Raw genomic sequence first — 18,896 nt, 5'->3', positions numbered from 1 at the left:
TCATGCACACGGCCATTGTTTTGGTCCGCCTCCGAGCCGCAGTTTTGGCGGCTCGGATGCGGACCTATTCACTTCAATGGGGCCGCAAAAGATGCAGACAGCATTCCGTGTGCTGTACGCATCCGTGGCTCCGTTCCGTGGTCCGTAAAAAAAATATAACATGTCCTATTCTTGTCTGCGTTTTGCAGACAAGAATAGGCAGTTATATTAATGGCTGTCCATGCCGTTCCACAAATTTGCAGAACGCACACGGATGCCATCCGTGTTTTGCAGATCCGCGGTTTGCGGACCACACAACGGTCGTGTCCGTGAGGCCTTATTCCGAACAAAGCGACTTCAGATGAAGCATCCAAAGCTCACTTCGCTCAACACTAGAGGTGTCTATGAGTCGTGGCCTTGCCACAATTTAGCTGTGTATCGCAGGCGGTTTGCGGTTTATTGTTGTCATTGTCTGATTTTGTGATCATTAAATTCAACTTACAGTGATCATTATTTCCCCATACAGAAAGTTCATGTACTAAACCCCTTCTCTGGGACGTCGGTCAGGTTTATAAGCCGGTGTAAGCAAGTGGTGTCAGCAGGAGAAAAGTAGTATTATTATAATTAGAAAGAAAAAAATCACATGCAGGTATAAGGACCAGAGCGAGATGTCAATAAAGTTTCTTGAAAAGAAAAAAAAAAAAAAAGTGGGAGAGTACAGGCTGCACGGGAAGCGCTGCACTGAGAGCAACAGGCAGCTGCGGGTGAGGAAGGGGCTGCGGTGCCGGAAGCGAGCTGCCAGCTGTGAGTATACCCAACCCTGTGCCCATTCCCTGCCAGGTGCTGTTTCTGCCGCTGCTGTGTTTTCCATGTAGGTAGTAAGTAGCAGAACTACAATGGAAGTTCATTGGTTGCCGCTCTCTGTAAGTGTAATGTATCATAACTGGGCAGGTTCTTCATGCGGTTTTCTTGCGTTTTGGCAACTTTGAGAAATCACCAATCTCCCATGGTGATCGGTTCTGTAGAGCCATAGGAGGTCCAGGTGTCGCTTATGTAAGAGGAAGGCTAAAACTCAGCGGTTTAACATAGATGCGGTTAATGTCACAGTACAGGAGGAGAGCTGTCACCCAGGACTCCTGGCCTTGTGCACTACATGGAGCCAGTGGTCCCTGTCACCAATCCAGGCTTCCATCAGATTGGACAGCATAAAACAGTGACCGATTCCCCTTATAAAGGGTTTCTACCACCAGAAATACCGTTATGTAGCTGACTGATATAGCGATTCGCTAATGTCAGCACTACATAACAGTATGTTTCTAACATTAGTACCTGCAGCCGTTTTTGTTAAAAAAGCACTTTTATAGATATGCTAATGAGCCTCTAGGTGCTATGTGGGCGTCATTAGCACCTAGAGGGCTCCGTCCACTAACCATTTCAGCCGCCCATCGCGTCCCTCCAGCCCGCCCTGCTCCTGTTGATTGACGTGAAACTTCTCAGTATCTTGTACCAAACGGCTGCAGGGACTAATGTTAGAAACATACTGTTATGTAGTGCTGACATTAGTGAATTGCTAATGTCAGTCAGCTACATAACAGTATTTCTGGTGGTAGAAACCCTAGGGAACCTGTCATCTGGATTTTGTGTACAGAGCTGAGGACATGGGTTTCTAGATCGCCGCTAGCACATCCGCAATACCTAGTCCCCATAGCTCTGTGTGCTTTTATTGTGTAATAATACAGATTTGATACATATGCAAATTAACCTGAGATGAGTCAGAGCTTGAAAATATGACTCTTCTCTGGTCACACAAGTAAGATTTGACTTTTATGTTAATTTGCATATGTATCAAATCGTGGTTTTTTTTACACAATAAAAGCACACAGAGCTATGGGGACTGGGTATTGCGGATGTGCTAGCGCCCATCTAGCAACCCATGTCCTCAGCTCTATACACAAAATCCCGGTAAAAAGGGGTATACCAGGACTAGAGATGAGCGAATTCCATAGTTTGAAATTCGTTCATGCTTCATTTGGTGGTAAAAGCAGAATTGCGTTATGGAATCCGTTACCACGGATTATAACGCAATTCTATGACGGAGTCTATGTGCTGCAAAACGGGTCCGTTCCGTTATGCAGGGGAGTCCTCTCCTGCATAAGAGCTCATGCACACAACCGTATGTATTTTGCGGTCTGCAAAAAATACGAAATGGACACGGAAAGAAAATACGTTCGTGTGCATGAGCCCTAATGGAAACTAGACGGATCCGTTATGCAGGCCATAGACTTCTATTATGGCGGAATGAATAACGGAATGCCTCTAAAGGCATTCAGTTATGCATTCTGTCATAGAATTGCGTTATGGTCCGTGGTAACAGAATCCATAACGCAAATCACCTTTTGGCACCAAACGAAGCGTGAACGAATTTCATAACAATTTCTCTAACCGCTTTTTTTTTATATTGATGACCTACCCTACCCAGGATAGGTCATCAATATCAGATTGGCGGGGGGCCGACTCTGGCACCACTTCCAATCAGCTGTTTGAATTCTCACTGTTTACCTGCTGGCAGTTGCAATCTCAGTGGTGAGCAGGTGTAATTACAACTTCGCCCTCCCCATTCACTTCAATGCCAATGTCTGTAAAGCGCTATGTAATATAGCAGCGCTATATAAGTGCATAAAATAAATAAAATTGGACGGCTCAGTTCTGTTCACTTGAATGGAAGGAGGCATCCCATAGAGTAGAGTTGTAATTACACCTGCTCACCATCGACATTGCAGCGGCAAGCAGGGAAGCAGTGAAGAGAACACAGCACTTGTACGAGCCTTGTCCTGAGGATAGGTTATCAATATTACAAAAGCAGACAGCCCCTTTAACTATTCATGGCCTATCCTCAAGATAGGTAATCAATGTCTGATCATCCGGATCCAACACCTCGCACCCCTGCCGAGTAGCTCCAACATTGGAAGTTGGCACTGGAACTACACAGCACCATCTGTTGTGTAGTGGACGGAGCTGTGTGGGTCTGGCACTGGAGCTACTGCAGGATAAGGGTCCATTTGCACGGCCGTATGTGTTTCGCGGATCCGGCAAAACACAGACACCGGCAATGTGCTTTCCGCATTTTGCGGACAGCACATCGCGGGCACTCTCATAGAAAATGCCTTTTCTTGTCCGCAAAGTGAAATCCTGGAATATTCCTTTGAAAAGGTTTTCCGTGATTCTTTTTCTTTTAGGTCATCGTTATGTGATCGGTGGTGGTTTAACAGCTTAAAGACTATGTACACCTTTTGGGGCTATTTTTTTTATATTTGTGCATTGCACTCATTATGAGCTAAAAATCATTTCTCATCCGTCTTATTGGGGGACACAGGCATTGACCATGGGTATAGCTGTTGCCGCTAGGAGGCGGACACTAAGCACACAAAGTGTAAGCTCCTCCCTCTTCAGCTATATCTCTTCCAGCAGGAACCAGGCTAATCAGTTTTAACTTAGTGTCTGTAGGAGGCAGACCTTCCTGCGTTGCAGGTCTGCTGATTTACTAATTTTGTTGCCCTTTTTTTCTAGCAGGAAGCTTCAGGCAGTCCGAGTAAAAACTGCCTGCACTCCCACCCTGGAGACGGGAGACCAGGGGGTCACCCAAACCCCCTGCTCGTTCCCGCTCTCTAGAAGAGAAGGAGGACCAGAGGTCCCTGTAAAAACCTCTGTCTCCCGGCAGCAAGCGCATCACCATAGCCGCCTCAGTGAAAGTCCCCTTTGTTCCGGTGTAGTGTCCCTCACCAAGGGGCCGCACACCGAAGGTGGTAATCCGGCTGGAGTCAGGGGGGCAGAAGACGTCGGACAGGTGAGTAGGAGCAGTGCTTCCCTCCACCCTTCCTCCAGTAACCCTCTCAGTAACACCTCCAGTGCCCATCTCAGTGCACCCCTCCGGGACCCCTCCAGTACCCTCTCCTCCCCCCATGTTATGGTCCCCATGTGGTTGTCCTGTACTATGGGCAGCAATGAGAGCCCTTTAAATGTTAAATGGCACCTGGGGGTGTCCGTCTTCCAGGGATAGCATGCAGGGCTGCTCCTGCTGTGTGGCCGCACCTGCGGCTTCCTTTGTCCGGCGGCATCTTCCTGAATGCCGGGGAGAGGAGGGGGCGGAGTTTACTCCTCTGAGCGACGCTTCCTGGTCAACGCGTCGGCTCGATTCTGGGGCAGTCGGGGCCATTATTAATGCAGGCTTGTGTTCGCCCCGCCCCCATCAGAGCAGAGGGAGAGTGGGCTCTGTCCACTTCCGGGATTTAAAGCACCTGGCGGGACGCTGACGGGCTGGCTTGCTGCTTCGAGGGACACAGGCTGGGTAAGTGCTATTTGTCCCTTCTTACAGGGCCTAACCTTCCCTTTTTTCTCATTGGGGTGCCAGGGGTGTCATTATGTATGAACCCAGGTCCCGAAGCAGGCGGTCCCATTGGTGCGTCATTTTGCCTGTGCACCATGTCGCACAAAATTTCCATCACCTCAGTCAGACTCCCTCTGCTTTGCGTGTGCTGCGCCGCCATCAAGCGGCTCGGTTCAGGACTTATTGCTGCCCAACCTACGGAAGAACCGGAATGGGCGCGTTCCCTGTCTAGGGTGGTACAGGATGTCTCTAATACCAACAAAGCTATTGTGGATATATTGGGGCGTTTGTCGGCAAGAAAGTCCTCTGACCGGTCCGACTCTGGGGATCATGGGGCTCGTGCCCATCGCGGCCGCCCCACAAAACGGGCCAGAACTTCCTCCCTCAAAAGGGGTTCTGTGTCTCCCGTGTCCTCGGCCTCTCCTCCTCCTGCTAGAGAGTCTCACTCCGACATGTCCTCAGTTGAAGAGGCATGTTCCGAGGAGAGAGGGTCAGATGAAGATGTCTCACCAGAGGGTCAGTCGCCCAAACTATCCTCCATGATGGACGATTTAATTATGTCAGTTATTGAGCCGTTGCAGGTTGAAGATCCCGCTCTGTCATCTGCCAACTCGGGTTTTTCCTTTAGAAAGTTCAGTCGCTCGCACAAATGTTACCCCAACCACCAGGAGTTTCATTCCTCTCTCTCCAAGGAGTGGAATTTTCCAGATAGACGTTTTATGTTGCCAAAACGCTTTAACGTCCTTTATCTTTTTCCGGAGGAGTTGACTAAGAAATGGTCGGCTCCACCTATAGTGGACCTGCCAGTTTCCCGCTTGGCTAAACATACTACGTTGCCAATGGCGGATGGGGCTTCTTTTTCTGATATCAAAGATAAGAAGCTGGAAGCGTTTGCAAAATCTGTCTTTGAAACAGTGGGCACAGCGCTGCAGCCAGTGTTTGTCTCTACATGGGTGAGCAAGACTATGGGGGAATGGGCAAATAACTTCCGTCAGGGTCTTGAGTTGGGACTTCCCTCGGAGGAACTTGCAGATGTGTCCCTGCAGCTCTCACATGCCAGTGCATATATTTGTGAAGCAGCCAGGTTTATGCCAGCCCTCACGCGGCCAGGTTTATGGCTCGCTCATCAGCCCTATTGGTGGCTTTTCGCCGTACCCTATAGCTCTCATGCTGGGCGGCAGATAATGCTTCAAAGGGGACCCTGACAGCCCTCCCATTTACCGTCAGCGGACTTTTTGGTAAGCGCCTGGATGAGATTATTTTGGACGCTACAGGTGATAAGAGCACCCATTTACCTCAGAACAGGGGGCGGTCTAATAAAACAAAAAAGCCAAGCCTTTTTTTCGTCCCTTTCAGAGTTTCTGGCCCCAAGGGAGCGTCTGATAAGTCGGCTGCAGGCCAGAAGTGCAAGCCTTCCTTTAAGCCGCGGCCTTCCTGGCATTCCCGTCAACAGGGCTCTAAGTCCTTTAACCCTAAGAGCTCCGCTGCATGATGGGCTTCTCCCGGCGCCCTCCGTTTGGTTGGGTGGCCGGCTTCATGTGTTTCGGCATATTTGGCTGTCTCACGTCTCAGATGCATGGATGAAGGAGGTCATTGCAGAGGGCTACAAGCTGGATTTCAAATCCTCCCCTCCATCACGTTTTTTTCGGTCGACTCCTCTGCCCTCTCCCGCAGCCGCAGATTATTTTTTTCTGGCAATTCACACGCTGCTGCAGCAAGGTGGTATTGTTCCGGTTCCTGCGCAAGACCGTTTTCAGGGGTTTTACTCGAATCTCTTTGTGGTTCCCAAAAAAGAGGGGTCAATCCATCCCGTTCTAGACCTCAAGGCGCTCAACCGTTTCTTTTGCGTCCGCAGATTCCGGATGGAGTCACTGAGGTCTGTCATTGTGTCCATGGAACCGGGGGAGTACCTGTCCTCGATGGACATCAAGGATGCTTATCTTCACGTGCCCATATGCATCAGTCATCAGAGGTTTCTCCAGTTCGCAGTGGGTCCATTTCGCTACCAATTTGTAGCCCTCCCGTTCGGCCTGGCCACGGCTCCCAGGGTCTGAACGAAGGTTCTGGCAGCAGTCATGGCCTTGCTCCATGCCAGGAAGATCGTGGCGATCCCTTACTTAGACGACATCCTGGTGAAGGGTCTGTCGTTCCAATGGACGGCAGACAGCCTGAGCATAGTCCTGGACACCCTGGAGCACTTCGGATGGATCATAAACAGACAGAAGTTTTGTTTTTATCCATCACAGCGATTTACTTATCTGGGCATGGTACTGGACACTTGTCAGGCCAAGATGTTCTTGCTTTTGGAAAAACTATCCGCTCTCCATCTTCAGATTCGCTCTTTGTTGTGGCCAGCTCCGGATCCCATTCGTCGCTGCATGCGGGCTCTGGGGCACATGGTTTCTGCCTTCGAAGCAGTTCCCTATGCTCAGTTCCATACCAGAGCGCTTCAGAGAGCCATTCTGTCCAGCTGGGATCGCTCCCCAGACTCCTTAAATCGGCCAATGCGTCTACTTGCCCCAGTGCGCCGGGCCCTCAGATGGTGGATGGCATCTCCGATGTTGACATTGGGCGTTCGTTTCTCCCTCTGTGTTGGAGGGTGTTAACAACGAATGCAAGCCTCAGGGGTTGGGGAGGAGTGTTGTAAAATCTCTCGGTTCAGGGGGTATGGTCACGCGAGGAGCGCTCCCTTCCAATCAATGTCCTGGAGTTGAGGGCAATTTGGCTCTCTGGAACACTGGGCCGACCATCTCAGGGGTTGTCTGGTGCGGGTGCAGTCCGACAACTCCACGGCGGTGGCATACATCAATTACCAGGGTGGCACCGGAGTCCGACAGTAATGGAGGAGACTGCGCTGATTTTCAGCTGGGCAGAGAAACTGGTTCCGGCGCTATCGGCAGTTCACATTCCAGGCTTACACCACTGGATCACAGAATTTCTCAGCCAGGAGCCTCTTGATCCCTGCGAGTGGACTCTTCATTCGCAGGTCTTTCGGGACATCTGCGAGAAGTGGGGTCAGCCGGATGTGGATCTCATGGCTCAACCAGGTCGAGGACTTTGTCGCTCGGTCCAGGGCACTGGCATGCGATGCACTGGTGATCTCGGGAAGATCAGGTCCGAGGGACTGCCCATCATTCTCGTGGCCCCAGATTGGCCACGCAGGGTGTGGCATGCATCCCCAGTCGCACTTCTCGCCGACGAACCTTGGCTTTTTCCTCTTCGGGAGGACTTGCTGTCGCAGGGGCCGATCTTCCACCCGAATTTAGGGTTGCTACATTTAACGGCATGGCTGTTGAAGCCGCCGTAATGAAGGCTCTGGGTTTTTCGGATGCAGTGGTCCAGACTATGATTCATGCCAGGAAGCCGTTGTCTTCCAGAATCTACCACCAAACTTGGAAGTCCTACATTAGTTGGTGCGAGCGGAGACAGCTGTCTCCCGTTCGTTTTTCTTTGCAGCGACTTTTGGCTTTCCTGCAGTCATGCATGGACTTGGGGCTGGCTCTCAGCTCTCTCATAGGGCAAGTGTCGGCTCTCTTCATTCTTTTTCAGCAAAATTTAGCTTCGCTTTTGGAGGTTCCGACTTTTCTGCAGGGGGTGGCGCATGCTGCGTCCCCCTTTCCGTCCTCCATTGGATCCTTGGGATCTTAATCTAGTGCTCAACGCTCTCCAATCTTCTCCATTTGATCCTTTGCAGCAGGTGTCGCTGCGCTTCCTGTCTTATAAGGTGTTTTTTTTGGTTGCAATTACTTCTATCCGTAGAGTGTCAGAACTCGCGGCTCTGTCATGTCGGTCGCCCTTCCTGATCCTCCATCAGGATAAGGTGGTCCTTCGCCCTGTGCAGTCCTTCTTGCCAAAGGTGGTGTTGACATTCCATCTAAATGAGGAGATTATTCTTCCTTCATTTTGTCCGGACCCGTCTCATCCTCGAACAGTCGCTCCATACTCTGGATCTGGTGCATAGTTCATATCTATCTGTCCCAGACGGCATCTTTCAGGTGGAGGGATTACCTGTTCGTGATCCCAGAGGGGCCAAGATGAGGGCTGGCAGCGTCAAAGACTTCCATTTCCAGATGGATTTGTTTGGCTATTGTGGAAGCGTACCGCGTTAAGGTCCGGGCCCCGCCTTTCCGGGTGACTGCTCATTCGGCTCAGACAGTGGGAGCCTCTTGAGCGATGCATCACGGGGCTTCGGCCCTTCAGGTGTGCAAGGCGGCAACCTGTTCGTCTTTGCATACTTTTTCAAAGTTTTACATGGTGCCCACCTTTGCATCTTCTGACGCTTCTTTGGGGCATAGAGTTTTGCAAACAGCGGTTCTCTGATTGGCAGGGGGGTTGTAGTTAAGCCCACCCCCAGGGACTGCTCTGGAACGTCCCATGGTCAATGCCTGTGTCCCCCAGTGAACGGAAGAGAAACAGATTATACGGTGAGTACAAAAATCTAGTTTTTTTTTTTCAATTCGTCTTTATTAAAAATATGGAGCCATTTTCTCTGTACAGAGCTGAGATGCTCTAATAGAGGGATCTAAAAAAAATTCTCTGCTCTGTCAGGCAAGGAGCTGAGGGGCTCCTTATTTCTGCTCTCTGTTTATAAACACTTATCAAAGCTCAATCCTACTGATAAGAATGTGGCTTAAATAAGTGTTTATAACCTCTTAGTAATTCACAGATAAGGGTTATTAGATGATCAGCACAAAGTGAAAGTATCATTCACACAGCTAGACAAACAGTAAACCTTTTGTGACAGTGACTCAATATTTTTAATAAAGACAAATTGAAAAAATTATTTTTAGCCCCAAATGAGTAAAATGCAATCGTAAACAAATTGTCCCCAAAGGGGTACATAGCCTTTAACAAGCACAGCGCTGCGCTGTACATTGTATAGTGGCTGTGCTTGGTATCGCTCTTGGCCTCATTCACTTGAATAGGGCTGAGCTGCGCCTAGGCCACGTGATACATGAACGTGTCGTCACTCGACCTAGGAAAAGCAGAGGGAAGGCCGCTGCCTTCTTGAACAGCTGATCGGCAGGGGGTCCCGGGTGTCGTTCCAGAGGATAAGTCACCAGTGAAAAAAATAATAATCTGAAAACCCCTTAACTTATCTGCAGTGAACTGTAGTTGCTGGTTGCCTCCACACAGGACACAGTCCTTTGCCACAGTAGCTATATGTCAGTTTTAGGACATCTTCAGACAGCAGGTTTCAGTACGGATTTGATGCTGAAAACCAGGTCGAATCTGTGCTGAAACTGCCTCCCATGTTTTCAGTGGGAGGATAAGCCGGAGTTCATGGGGCCAAGGGTTTTCAAGACCGCGCCAAGAATGTACAGATCCACCCTTGACATGGTCCTCTTCCAAAGCCAGAGCTGGAGCCTGCTTGCAGCTTAAACCTAGAGTGGGTCCGCATGAAAACCAATGGCCGAAGCCGCAGCACAGTAGATTTTGGCATGGGATACGCGGAGGATTTTGTTACGGACAAAATCCTCCATCTGAATATTCCCTTACTGACGACAGTGAATTATATGCTTCATGGTCGTGTTGTGGAACCAGGAGCTGTAGAGAGACTATAAAAGTAGGGTGGAATTTAAAATCACAAATATAGGAGCAACTACTATAACGATTAGGTTAGCCAGAATAGCAAGTTGCTGTGGTTCCCGCTGATCATAAGAATGGAGGATTGTGCTTCTCTGTTTAAGTGAAGGAGCGGTCACGCATGCAGTCTGCAGCTCCTTACAGCTCTTTGGGGCTGCCAGCTGAGCTCTCGGACTCGGCTATCTCCATCAGTCCCATAGAGTTAAATAGATCCGTGGACACAGATGCATGTCTGCCGCTCCATTCAAATAGGGAGCACGGGCACCCATAGTCATTAGGGATGAGCGAATCGAATTTGGGTGGTACATCCCAAGTCAATTAGCTAAAAACATTGTAATACTGTACGGAGTTCCCGATCCGTACAGTATTAGAATGTATTGGCTCCAATGAGCCGAAGTTATTACTTGGCGAAGTTGCTGCAAAACTTTGTGTAATAACTTCGGGAATTAAATATTACTGTAAAAAACCTTGGTACTGAACTCGAGTTCGGTACCAAGGTTTTTAACAGTAATAATTCCCAAAGTTATTACACGGTCTCATGCGACTTCGCAAAGTAATAACTTTGGCTCATTCCAATACATTCTAATACTGTACAGAGCGGGAGCAACGTACAGTATTAGAACTAAGTTTTTAGCAAATCGATTTCCAGTGTACCATCCGAAGTCGATTCGCTCATCCCTAATAGTCATGATTGGCAGGGGCCCCAGCACTTGGACCTCCACTAATCAGACACATCCCCTATCCTGTGGATAGGCCAAAGGTGTCTTAATAGGGAAAACCCCTTTAAGGAATGTTAAATGATCCATGATGAATTTATCTTGTAACTGATTCTATTCTTTTTTCTGTATTTGGACAGGATAATACAGTAGACTATTACAGTATTACAATTATAGTAAGGGATGAGTGAATTTCATATTTTGAAGTTCGTGTGCGGGTTCGTGTTGTGGTCTGTACTGAATTGCGTTATGGATTCTTTTACCACGGACCATAACGCAATTCTATGACGGAAAGCATAACGGAATGCCTTCATTCCGTCATAATAGAAGTCTATGGCCTGGATAACGGATCCGTCTAGTTTACGTTATGCAGGAGATGACTCCAGCATAACGTAAACCGGAAGGATCTGTTATGCAGGCCATAGACTTCTATTATGTCGGAATGAATAACGGAATGCCTCTAAAGGAATGGAATCCATAACGCAATTCAGTAAATACCACAACATGAACCCGCACACGAACTTCAAAATATGAAATTTGCTCATCCCTAATTATAGTAGTTGCTCCCATATCTGAAATTTAAAATCCCACCCCAAGCTATATAAATAACTTTAGTAATGGCCTTAATTAGTACATTTCTCAATAAAGGGAAGCTGTGTCACTCATTCCCCTAGTCATGTAAAGTGTTAAAATCTTAATACCAGAACTTCCTATTGATTTGTAGGATATGAATACAATAAAGGCTTCCTACTCTTTCGCAGCCTTGGAGCACTGCAGAAAATATTACAAATATATCACATTACAGTTTTAGGAAATCTAAAACGCATAAAAAAAATATTGCAGTAAAAAACACTTTCCATGTAATTAACGTTTTCTTTTTTTCTACACTTTTAGGTTTTCATAATTGTTTTTCCTTTTGAAAAATGAATGAACTGAAATACAAATTTGAGGCCATCGCTCCAACAACATTGCATATCCATGCAGAAATTACTACAGCAAGCTTTTATGCCTCTACTGCAGAAGACCTAGATGCCAGGATAGCCAACCTGGTGGAAGTGTTTCTGCTGGAGGTTTATAGGTGCAAACTCTGCCAGTTTACCAGCAGCTTAAAAAATAAACTATGCCTTCATGTTTTAGATGTGCATCAGCTCGATCAAACTCCTCTGCTTCCAGAAAGCACCGAACCAGAGGAAAGCGATTCTTATGGCATCGGAGAAGAAATGACTCAGGAAAACAAAGAGAACGAGGAAAACTTAGACAAAATGCCCTTCTTATACCGAATTTTAAACACCATGAGCCCAGCCTCGTGTGATATGGGTCTTGGAGACCAAGGTGGAAATACCAACATCGTTGGTGCTAGTGAAGTGAATTCATTATTTGAAGGAGAACAGTCAGAGTTCCCCTTAGATGAATCTATGCCAAGTGACTCCATTCCTCCTTCAAGCTCTGCCAATTCGCCCAAAAGTAAAGAAGAAGACGACGCTCAATGTGAGCACCTCTTGTCTCTGGGTCTGTACCGCATCTCCAACCTGAGACCCCTTTCTTTATCCACTGAGGCAAAAATTCCTCAAAGTAACTTGGTAAAAGAATCTGCAAGAACAAGGAGCAGATGTAGAAAGCTTGCAAATATGCCCTCCTTGCCGGTCGACCACCTGAAAAACAACGCAGAAAAGAAGAAAAGTTATAGGTGCGCTTCTTGTGAACTGGAATTTAATACCAAGGACACCTACAAAGTACACGTGCAGTGTCACAAACATGGTGGTGGTTTCACCTGCATGTATTGTGGCGCCTTCATGAGTGAATGGGACCCAATGGAAAAACACATAAAAAGCCATCGCCTGGTAAGAAAGAGCTACCAGTGTCAGGTATGTGAGAAACGGTTCATGACCCAGAGTGCATGGAAAAGCCACATGAGAGGCCATGACCAGAAGAGTGAAGTTTTCTTGTGCACAAAATGCCCTTTATCATTTGAAAGTGAAAGTGTTAGAAACCTGCATGTGACCTGTCATAATGAAGATGTCTTCAAGTGTTGTCATTGCGGACTTGTGGGTATGTGCTTCATATTTATTTTAAGGCAGCTTATGCTAGTAATTCCAGCCTTGACCTAGATGTTAGATTTTAGCCATACTATGCTTCATCGCCAGAAACTTAAAAAGGTTCTGCCACAATTAAATGTTATTTTAATATTAAATAAACTGTTACTTTTATAATTTACTTTGTGTTAAAGTATTCCATTTGTGAGATATTCTCTTTGCTTCATTATAAAGGTGCTCCCTGATGTTAAATCAGTATAGTATATGTGTTGTCCACTTTTTGAGCTGGATAAGCATGGTCGCACATGCTCAGTTCCAGCCTTTAACTGCCATCAGCTGTATCTACTGTTAGAAGCTGTGACAGTTATAGGGAGCAAGCTGCAGCAGAAAGGACCTGCCTCCTGAGCTGTGATAGGAAGAGAGCTGCAGCAGAAAGGACCTGACTCCTGAGCTGTGATAGGAAGAGAGCTGCAGCAGAAAGGACCCCCCCCCCCGAGCTGTTATAGGGAGAGCACTGCAGCAGAAAGACACGCTCTTTGAGAAAGGACACGTTCTCTGAGCTGCTAGCCTAAAGAAAAGCTAGCAGAGCAACTGGAGCAGTGAATATGGAGATCTCTGGATCCATATGAGGTACAGGGCTGTTAGAAAGAGATTGTCATGTACCATATGATGTCTGATTAAAATTTTTACATCATTTATGGCATCACCCCTTTAACCATGGCTAAAATTACCCTGCTTCTGGGACTGGTGGTCATCAGTATGCATCATCTAGACTGGTCATACAGAACGAAGTAAGTGTCATGACCCAAAAGAGAAGAGAAACCTGTCCATTATAGAGTCTGTAAGAGGCCCAAATAAGTGAAAAAGAAAAGCTCTTATCATTCTGGTGGTTTCCCTTTAGAGCCGAAGAAAGACGAGGTTTGAGTAGTGTTGACCACATCTCCTGGCTAGCTGATTGCCTTCATACCCCTAGCACACACAATGTATACAATAGAAATGGCAGGATACGCATCACTGTTAAAAAAAACTATAAGGAAATTAAGCACAAGTGTATTGTACACATGAGGTGGGCCTCAGGCTCTGTTGACATCTGCGTTGAGGTTTTCCATTGAAGGTTCCATCAAGTTTTCTGTCACTGTTGACGGCAAGAATACTGCAGCTATAAACAAAAGCCATAGCGCAGATTTGAACAGATAGATCCCTAAAATGTTTTCAAAGCTAGCACTAAACAACATTAATTTACAACAGGGCAATGGTAGAGATCAAAGAAACCTCTGAGCTCTGTGCTCTGCCATTTAACCCCTTCAGTGGCAGCCCAGATCAGCTCTGATCGTGGCATACAAATGCCCATACCGTGTACTGGCAGGCAGCCCAAGGCCTATTGAAGGACCCCTGGGCTGTTTGACCATATTTCCTGGTGTTAAGGCATACTTAGAGTATGCACAAGCAACTGCCTATTAGTACACAGGCTAATATATGGGATATGCATGCATACCAACATAAAAAAAAATCCATTTTGGGATTTAACCAGTTCAAGACCAGGCTGTTTACCTTTTTTTCAGTCCATGCGTTTTTGAAAGCTATAACTTTTTTCCATTCGGTTCTGTAAATAATGTTTGCCCCTTTTTTCGGTCATACCATGGGGCTTTGTTTTTTTCCTTTTTGTATTTTTCTTTTTATTGTTTTTTTTTTTTTTAAATAAAGGATGGGGTGGGATGTAGGGGTTTTGGTGGCTGAGAGTAGGGCTACAAGCCACATTGCTGCCTGTGGTGGCGTTTTTTTTTATTTTGCACCTTTGCCCCCCATAAGGTCTTACAACCATTATATATTTTTTTTAATAGCTGATTTCTCCAGTAACTGGGACTGACATATTAGCCCCAGTTTTACAAGGGAAATACAGCCCCCAGATAGGTTGTACATCACTTTACAGCCTCAGTGCAGAGCTGATCTGGGTCTGGTAAGACCCAGCAGCTCCTACAGACTCTTTTCCCAGGCAGTCACATGACCGCCAGCACCCTGCATGCTATTTATAGAGTGATGGGGATGCCTTCTCTATATGGAGCCCTGCTTTCACTGACAGCGGGCTCCCCGCTTCTGCAGCTGCCCGATTAGAGCATGACTGTAGTCTCTGCATGGACGTTTTAAAACGTCCATGCAGAAATAGGTGCCAACCACCCGGATGTCAACAGGCGGTCGGCAAAGGGTTACATTTTGGATTAATTTATTTACAAAGATACATTTGTTTATAGTGTTATTGTTTTTAAAGGGATTGTTCAGGATTAGAAAAACATGGCTGCTTTCTTCCAAAAAACAGTGCCACAGGTGGTAATGCTGCTCAGCCCCAAATTCCAGCTGAGCTCGAATACCAGACACAACTGATGGACAGATGTGGTGCTGTTTCTGGAAGAAAGCAGCCATGTTTTTCTAATGCTGGGCAACCCCTGTTGATGTAATGTTATCATCCCGTCATTTTTTTTTTTTTTTTTTTTATAACATAGGGCATGGGAAGACACAGCTGTACACTGGGCAGACCAGTTGCCAGGGCAAATGTACGACACCCAGTGAGTATAGTGCATAGGTCCTACTAATTAAAATTAGACCTGTGCATGATACTAAGCATTGCACAGTTGCCTCGGTAGCTGTACCAACCAATGTGCAATGTCAGATGGGGCGAGAGAGTAACATTGGAGGGACACTTTAAAGAGACACTTCCTCCAGAAAGGTCTATTTTGTTTAACTCCGTATTAATAGAAAAACATTTTTTAACAATTTTTTGCAGTACTATTCCAATAAGAAATATTGTCCTTTTGTAGCTGTCAGCACAGAGGGATAAAACTCCTTTATAGATAGGCAGTCTTTTGTCAGTTTACTGCTGTGAGTGGAAAATGGTGTCTGCAAGGTAATCCTCATCATAATAGTAGGTGTAGGATTGATATGACTTTATGACCGCTCTAATATTTTCTTGACAGGCCTAGATAAAGATGCACAGAAGATCCGTGTATTGGTTACAATGGTGGTCTGATTGAAAAAGTTAAGTGAGGCTGTTTGCAGTGCTAAAAGTCCAGACAAAGGACCTTAGCCGTGACAGGAAGAATACATGGACTGAATAAAAAAAATTATATCCTGAAAACCATCCATGTGTTTTTAATTTAAAAAACACTTTGAATAGTCACATATAAATTGTTAATGTTTGATAAAACAAATTTTGATGGAATTAAGATCACAGTCTTGTTGCGTAGTTTTGAATTAATTGTATTCGAAAAAATCAGTGTCTCAAAACTAGTGTAGAGCGAATCGAGCTTTGGATCAGAGATCCGAAGTCGATTCGGTTAAAGAATTTGATTTAAATGCTATCTCCGCATACAGCTTTAAAATGTATTGCCTCTGTGTAGGTAATTTGTTTCAACCAAAGTCGTGCAAGCCTTTGGTGAATTAATTCGGTAATCACTTCTGCGTCTTTAAAAACATTATAAAATGGCAATCCAATTGATTTGGTACTGAGGTACCAGCTGGCACCAAACCCAACTTTGGACTCCTCATTTTAAATGTTTTTAAAGATGCAGAAATGAATACCGAATTCATTTACCGAGGTATCTCGCAACTTCTACAGAAACTAATTTGGCTCCACGGAGCCAATACATTTTAATGCTGTACGGAGATAGCATTAAAATCTTTGACCGAATCAACTTCGGATCAATGATCTAAAGCTCGATTCGCTCAAGACTACTCGAAACTGATCTATTTTTCCTGCATTTCTTTGGGAAATCTGGACCAAGCATGATGAAACCACTGTGTCCTCTCTTGTGCTGTCACCCTGTTCTTTATCATATTGCCTTTCAAGTGGTTAGAATTGCAGTATACTTGGTAAAATAAAAGAATGAGTGTAGTAGTGACTACGGGTATTTGCTGCCAACCTCCTACGTACAAGTTTCATGTACTAGTGGTTTGATGTGGGGAGAATGGATTCATTTAATAGGGCAAGGCTCTATTTTGATACGTTCCCAATTGGCCATCAGAATAGCTTTATGTCATCACTTTAGGATTAGGCAATGTTTTTCTTTGTGTAGCCTCTTACTGGTAAACCCAAACTCATACTACATCTGTGAAAAACTAAACAAATTTGTGGGGGGGGAGGTCTCCCTTTTAAGGGAGGTCCTCAATATCAGATATGATCAGCTGTTTGAAGAGGCTGGGTTCCAGTGACCACTGCGGTCTCTTCACAACTCACCAAGCACAGCGCCGTACTTTGGATAGTGGCTGTGCTTGGTATTGCAGTTTAGCCCCATTCACTTGAATGGGACTGCGCTGCGCCTAGGCCACGTGACTGATGTACGGTGATGTCACTGGCCTAAGCACTCACTGAGCGCTGTGGCCTCTTTGAACAGCTGATTGGCAGAGCTCCCAGGAGTCGGCCCCCCCACCGAGGATTGGTCATCAATATCCAATTCCCAGATAACCCTTTTTATCTCCTGGTCTCTTGTGGTCCTCTTTTCTAAAGGGAATCTGTCCCCACTTACCTCAGTAGTAAGTGCACCAAGATCTGTGCCTCCCTTGCAGAGAAATCATGTCTTTTCTGATATGTAAATGAGCTGTTTGGTGCAACAAGTAAGTCACCAAGAAATTCTGCTCCGTATGTAATCTCACCGGGCCTGTGTTTTCATACGCGCTCTGATACTTCTGGAATTGGCACTTGCACTTAACAGCCCTGATGCATGCCGGGTTGCGCACTACAGACTTCAGGAGAGCAGAAGTTGACTTGGTTTAATATTGAAGAATATTAAAGAAATAATCTCTGTGTCCGAGGACATCAGCCGTTTTTGCCTCCTACTGTTTATGCAGTAGGACAAAAAGAGATTTAATTCCCGCCTCCTTGACTAAGGTCCACCCCTCAGGTGGTCCTTATCCAAAATTCTGCAGAATTTCTACTGGACCGTATGCTTCAGGAACATGCAGAAAATCCTGCAGACTGACAAATAGTGAGGACTGGATCATCTCCTGGTTACTTTTGTCTCTGATATATGGGTGAATGTTCTTTTAAACAGCTGCAGAATGTGAAATCATCTCTTGGCTTATCCCCCACACCCTGGCCTCCAAATTCTATGTGGGATTGCTCTTAAACTTGGGGATTTGTACACTATTCTACTCTATTTTAACGTTATTTCACTTCTGTTAATTTGCAGAACAAGAATGGAACAAGATCTATGAGCACATGTCCAGTCATGACAGCAGTTTGAAGGCCTTTACATGTAGCCCATGTGACAAAAGATTTTTCACAAAGTAAGTCGTCACCCACGTAATAAGTTGTCACGCCTTATAGTATGTGCTGAGTGTCCCCAGACATACGGTATATATGTCAGGTGGAAGGCTGCGGCATATGCCACTATATAGGCATTTAGTTTAAAAACGAAAATGTATAATAGTATGAAAAAAAGGTATACTTCTTACTGTATTGCTCTGTATAGAAAGGTGCAGCAGGCTGCTCATAAGGTATGACCATGCATATCTGCACAGTGTATGCCAAAAGGACCCTCTTTTGCCATACGCCGGGTAAAGGGGGCACTATGAATATGTTAGGTGTATGCGTCAGAGGCTTTCGCAGCTCGTACGCTGAACATATTTAAATAACAATGTGTGAACAGAGCCTTAAGGGTTAATAAACATGTATGTTACAGAAAGCAAACAATAATATTCTGCCTCCGCCCCTATGGGGACGTAGACATAGATCTGTCTACAGAGAGAAATCTGCATGTTAATTACATGTTGGGATATTTTTAACATAAGACTAGGCAGGAATCGTCTTAAATGATATTATTATTATCAGCTTGGGTTTCATTATACTCTGTCCATATTACTTTATCTACCGCTTGCACAGCTAGGCCTCATGCACACGACCTATGTGTTTTTCGGTCCGCAAAAACAGATACCGGCCGTGTGCATGCCGCCATTTTATTTTTCCCTTCTATAGAAATGTCCTATCCTTGTCCTATCTGATCCGCAAAAAATGTGTATCGGATGTGGAAAAACCATACGGTCGTGTGCATGAAGCCTGACCCACGGTATTGATTTAGCAAATTTGTTTTAAGCGCAAAGATACATCAGAAATGTATGCGAGCCTGTTTGACATCTAGTTCTTCAATTTTTCTTTTATTATTTCTGAAGGCCTCTGCTGTGTTAGTTTATGGCTAATTTGTGACTTTT

General features: G+C 45.8%; 1 protein-coding gene across 4 annotated transcripts in view; it reads left to right on the top strand.

Annotated features, from left to right (window-relative positions):
- The first annotated feature begins 706 nt into the window (after nucleotides 1-706).
- LOC121001556 (gastrula zinc finger protein XlCGF57.1-like) overlaps nucleotides 707-18,896 on the top strand; it is a 61,429-nt gene continuing 43,239 nt past the window's right edge. Inside the window, exons 1-3 of one of the 4 annotated variants that reach the window (XM_040432690.1) lie at nucleotides 707-783; nucleotides 11,560-12,714; nucleotides 17,879-17,975. In XM_040432690.1, coding sequence (XP_040288624.1) covers nucleotides 11,589-12,714; nucleotides 17,879-17,975 — 1,223 coding nt within the window. In that variant the 5' untranslated portion in view covers nucleotides 707-783; nucleotides 11,560-11,588. Of the gene's footprint in view, nucleotides 858-11,559; nucleotides 12,715-17,878; nucleotides 17,976-18,896 lie in introns of all 4 variants that reach the window. The other 3 variants (XM_040432689.1, XM_040432687.1, XM_040432688.1) reach the window with 3 other exon arrangements.

The sequence above is a fragment of the Bufo bufo genome, chromosome 5 (genome assembly GCF_905171765.1).
Source record: "Bufo bufo chromosome 5, aBufBuf1.1, whole genome shotgun sequence".
In the NCBI taxonomy this organism is placed as follows: Eukaryota; Metazoa; Chordata; class Amphibia; order Anura; family Bufonidae; genus Bufo; species Bufo bufo.
The sequence above is the reverse complement of the archived record's forward strand: the minus strand, read 5'-3'. Positions and strand labels throughout refer to the sequence as shown.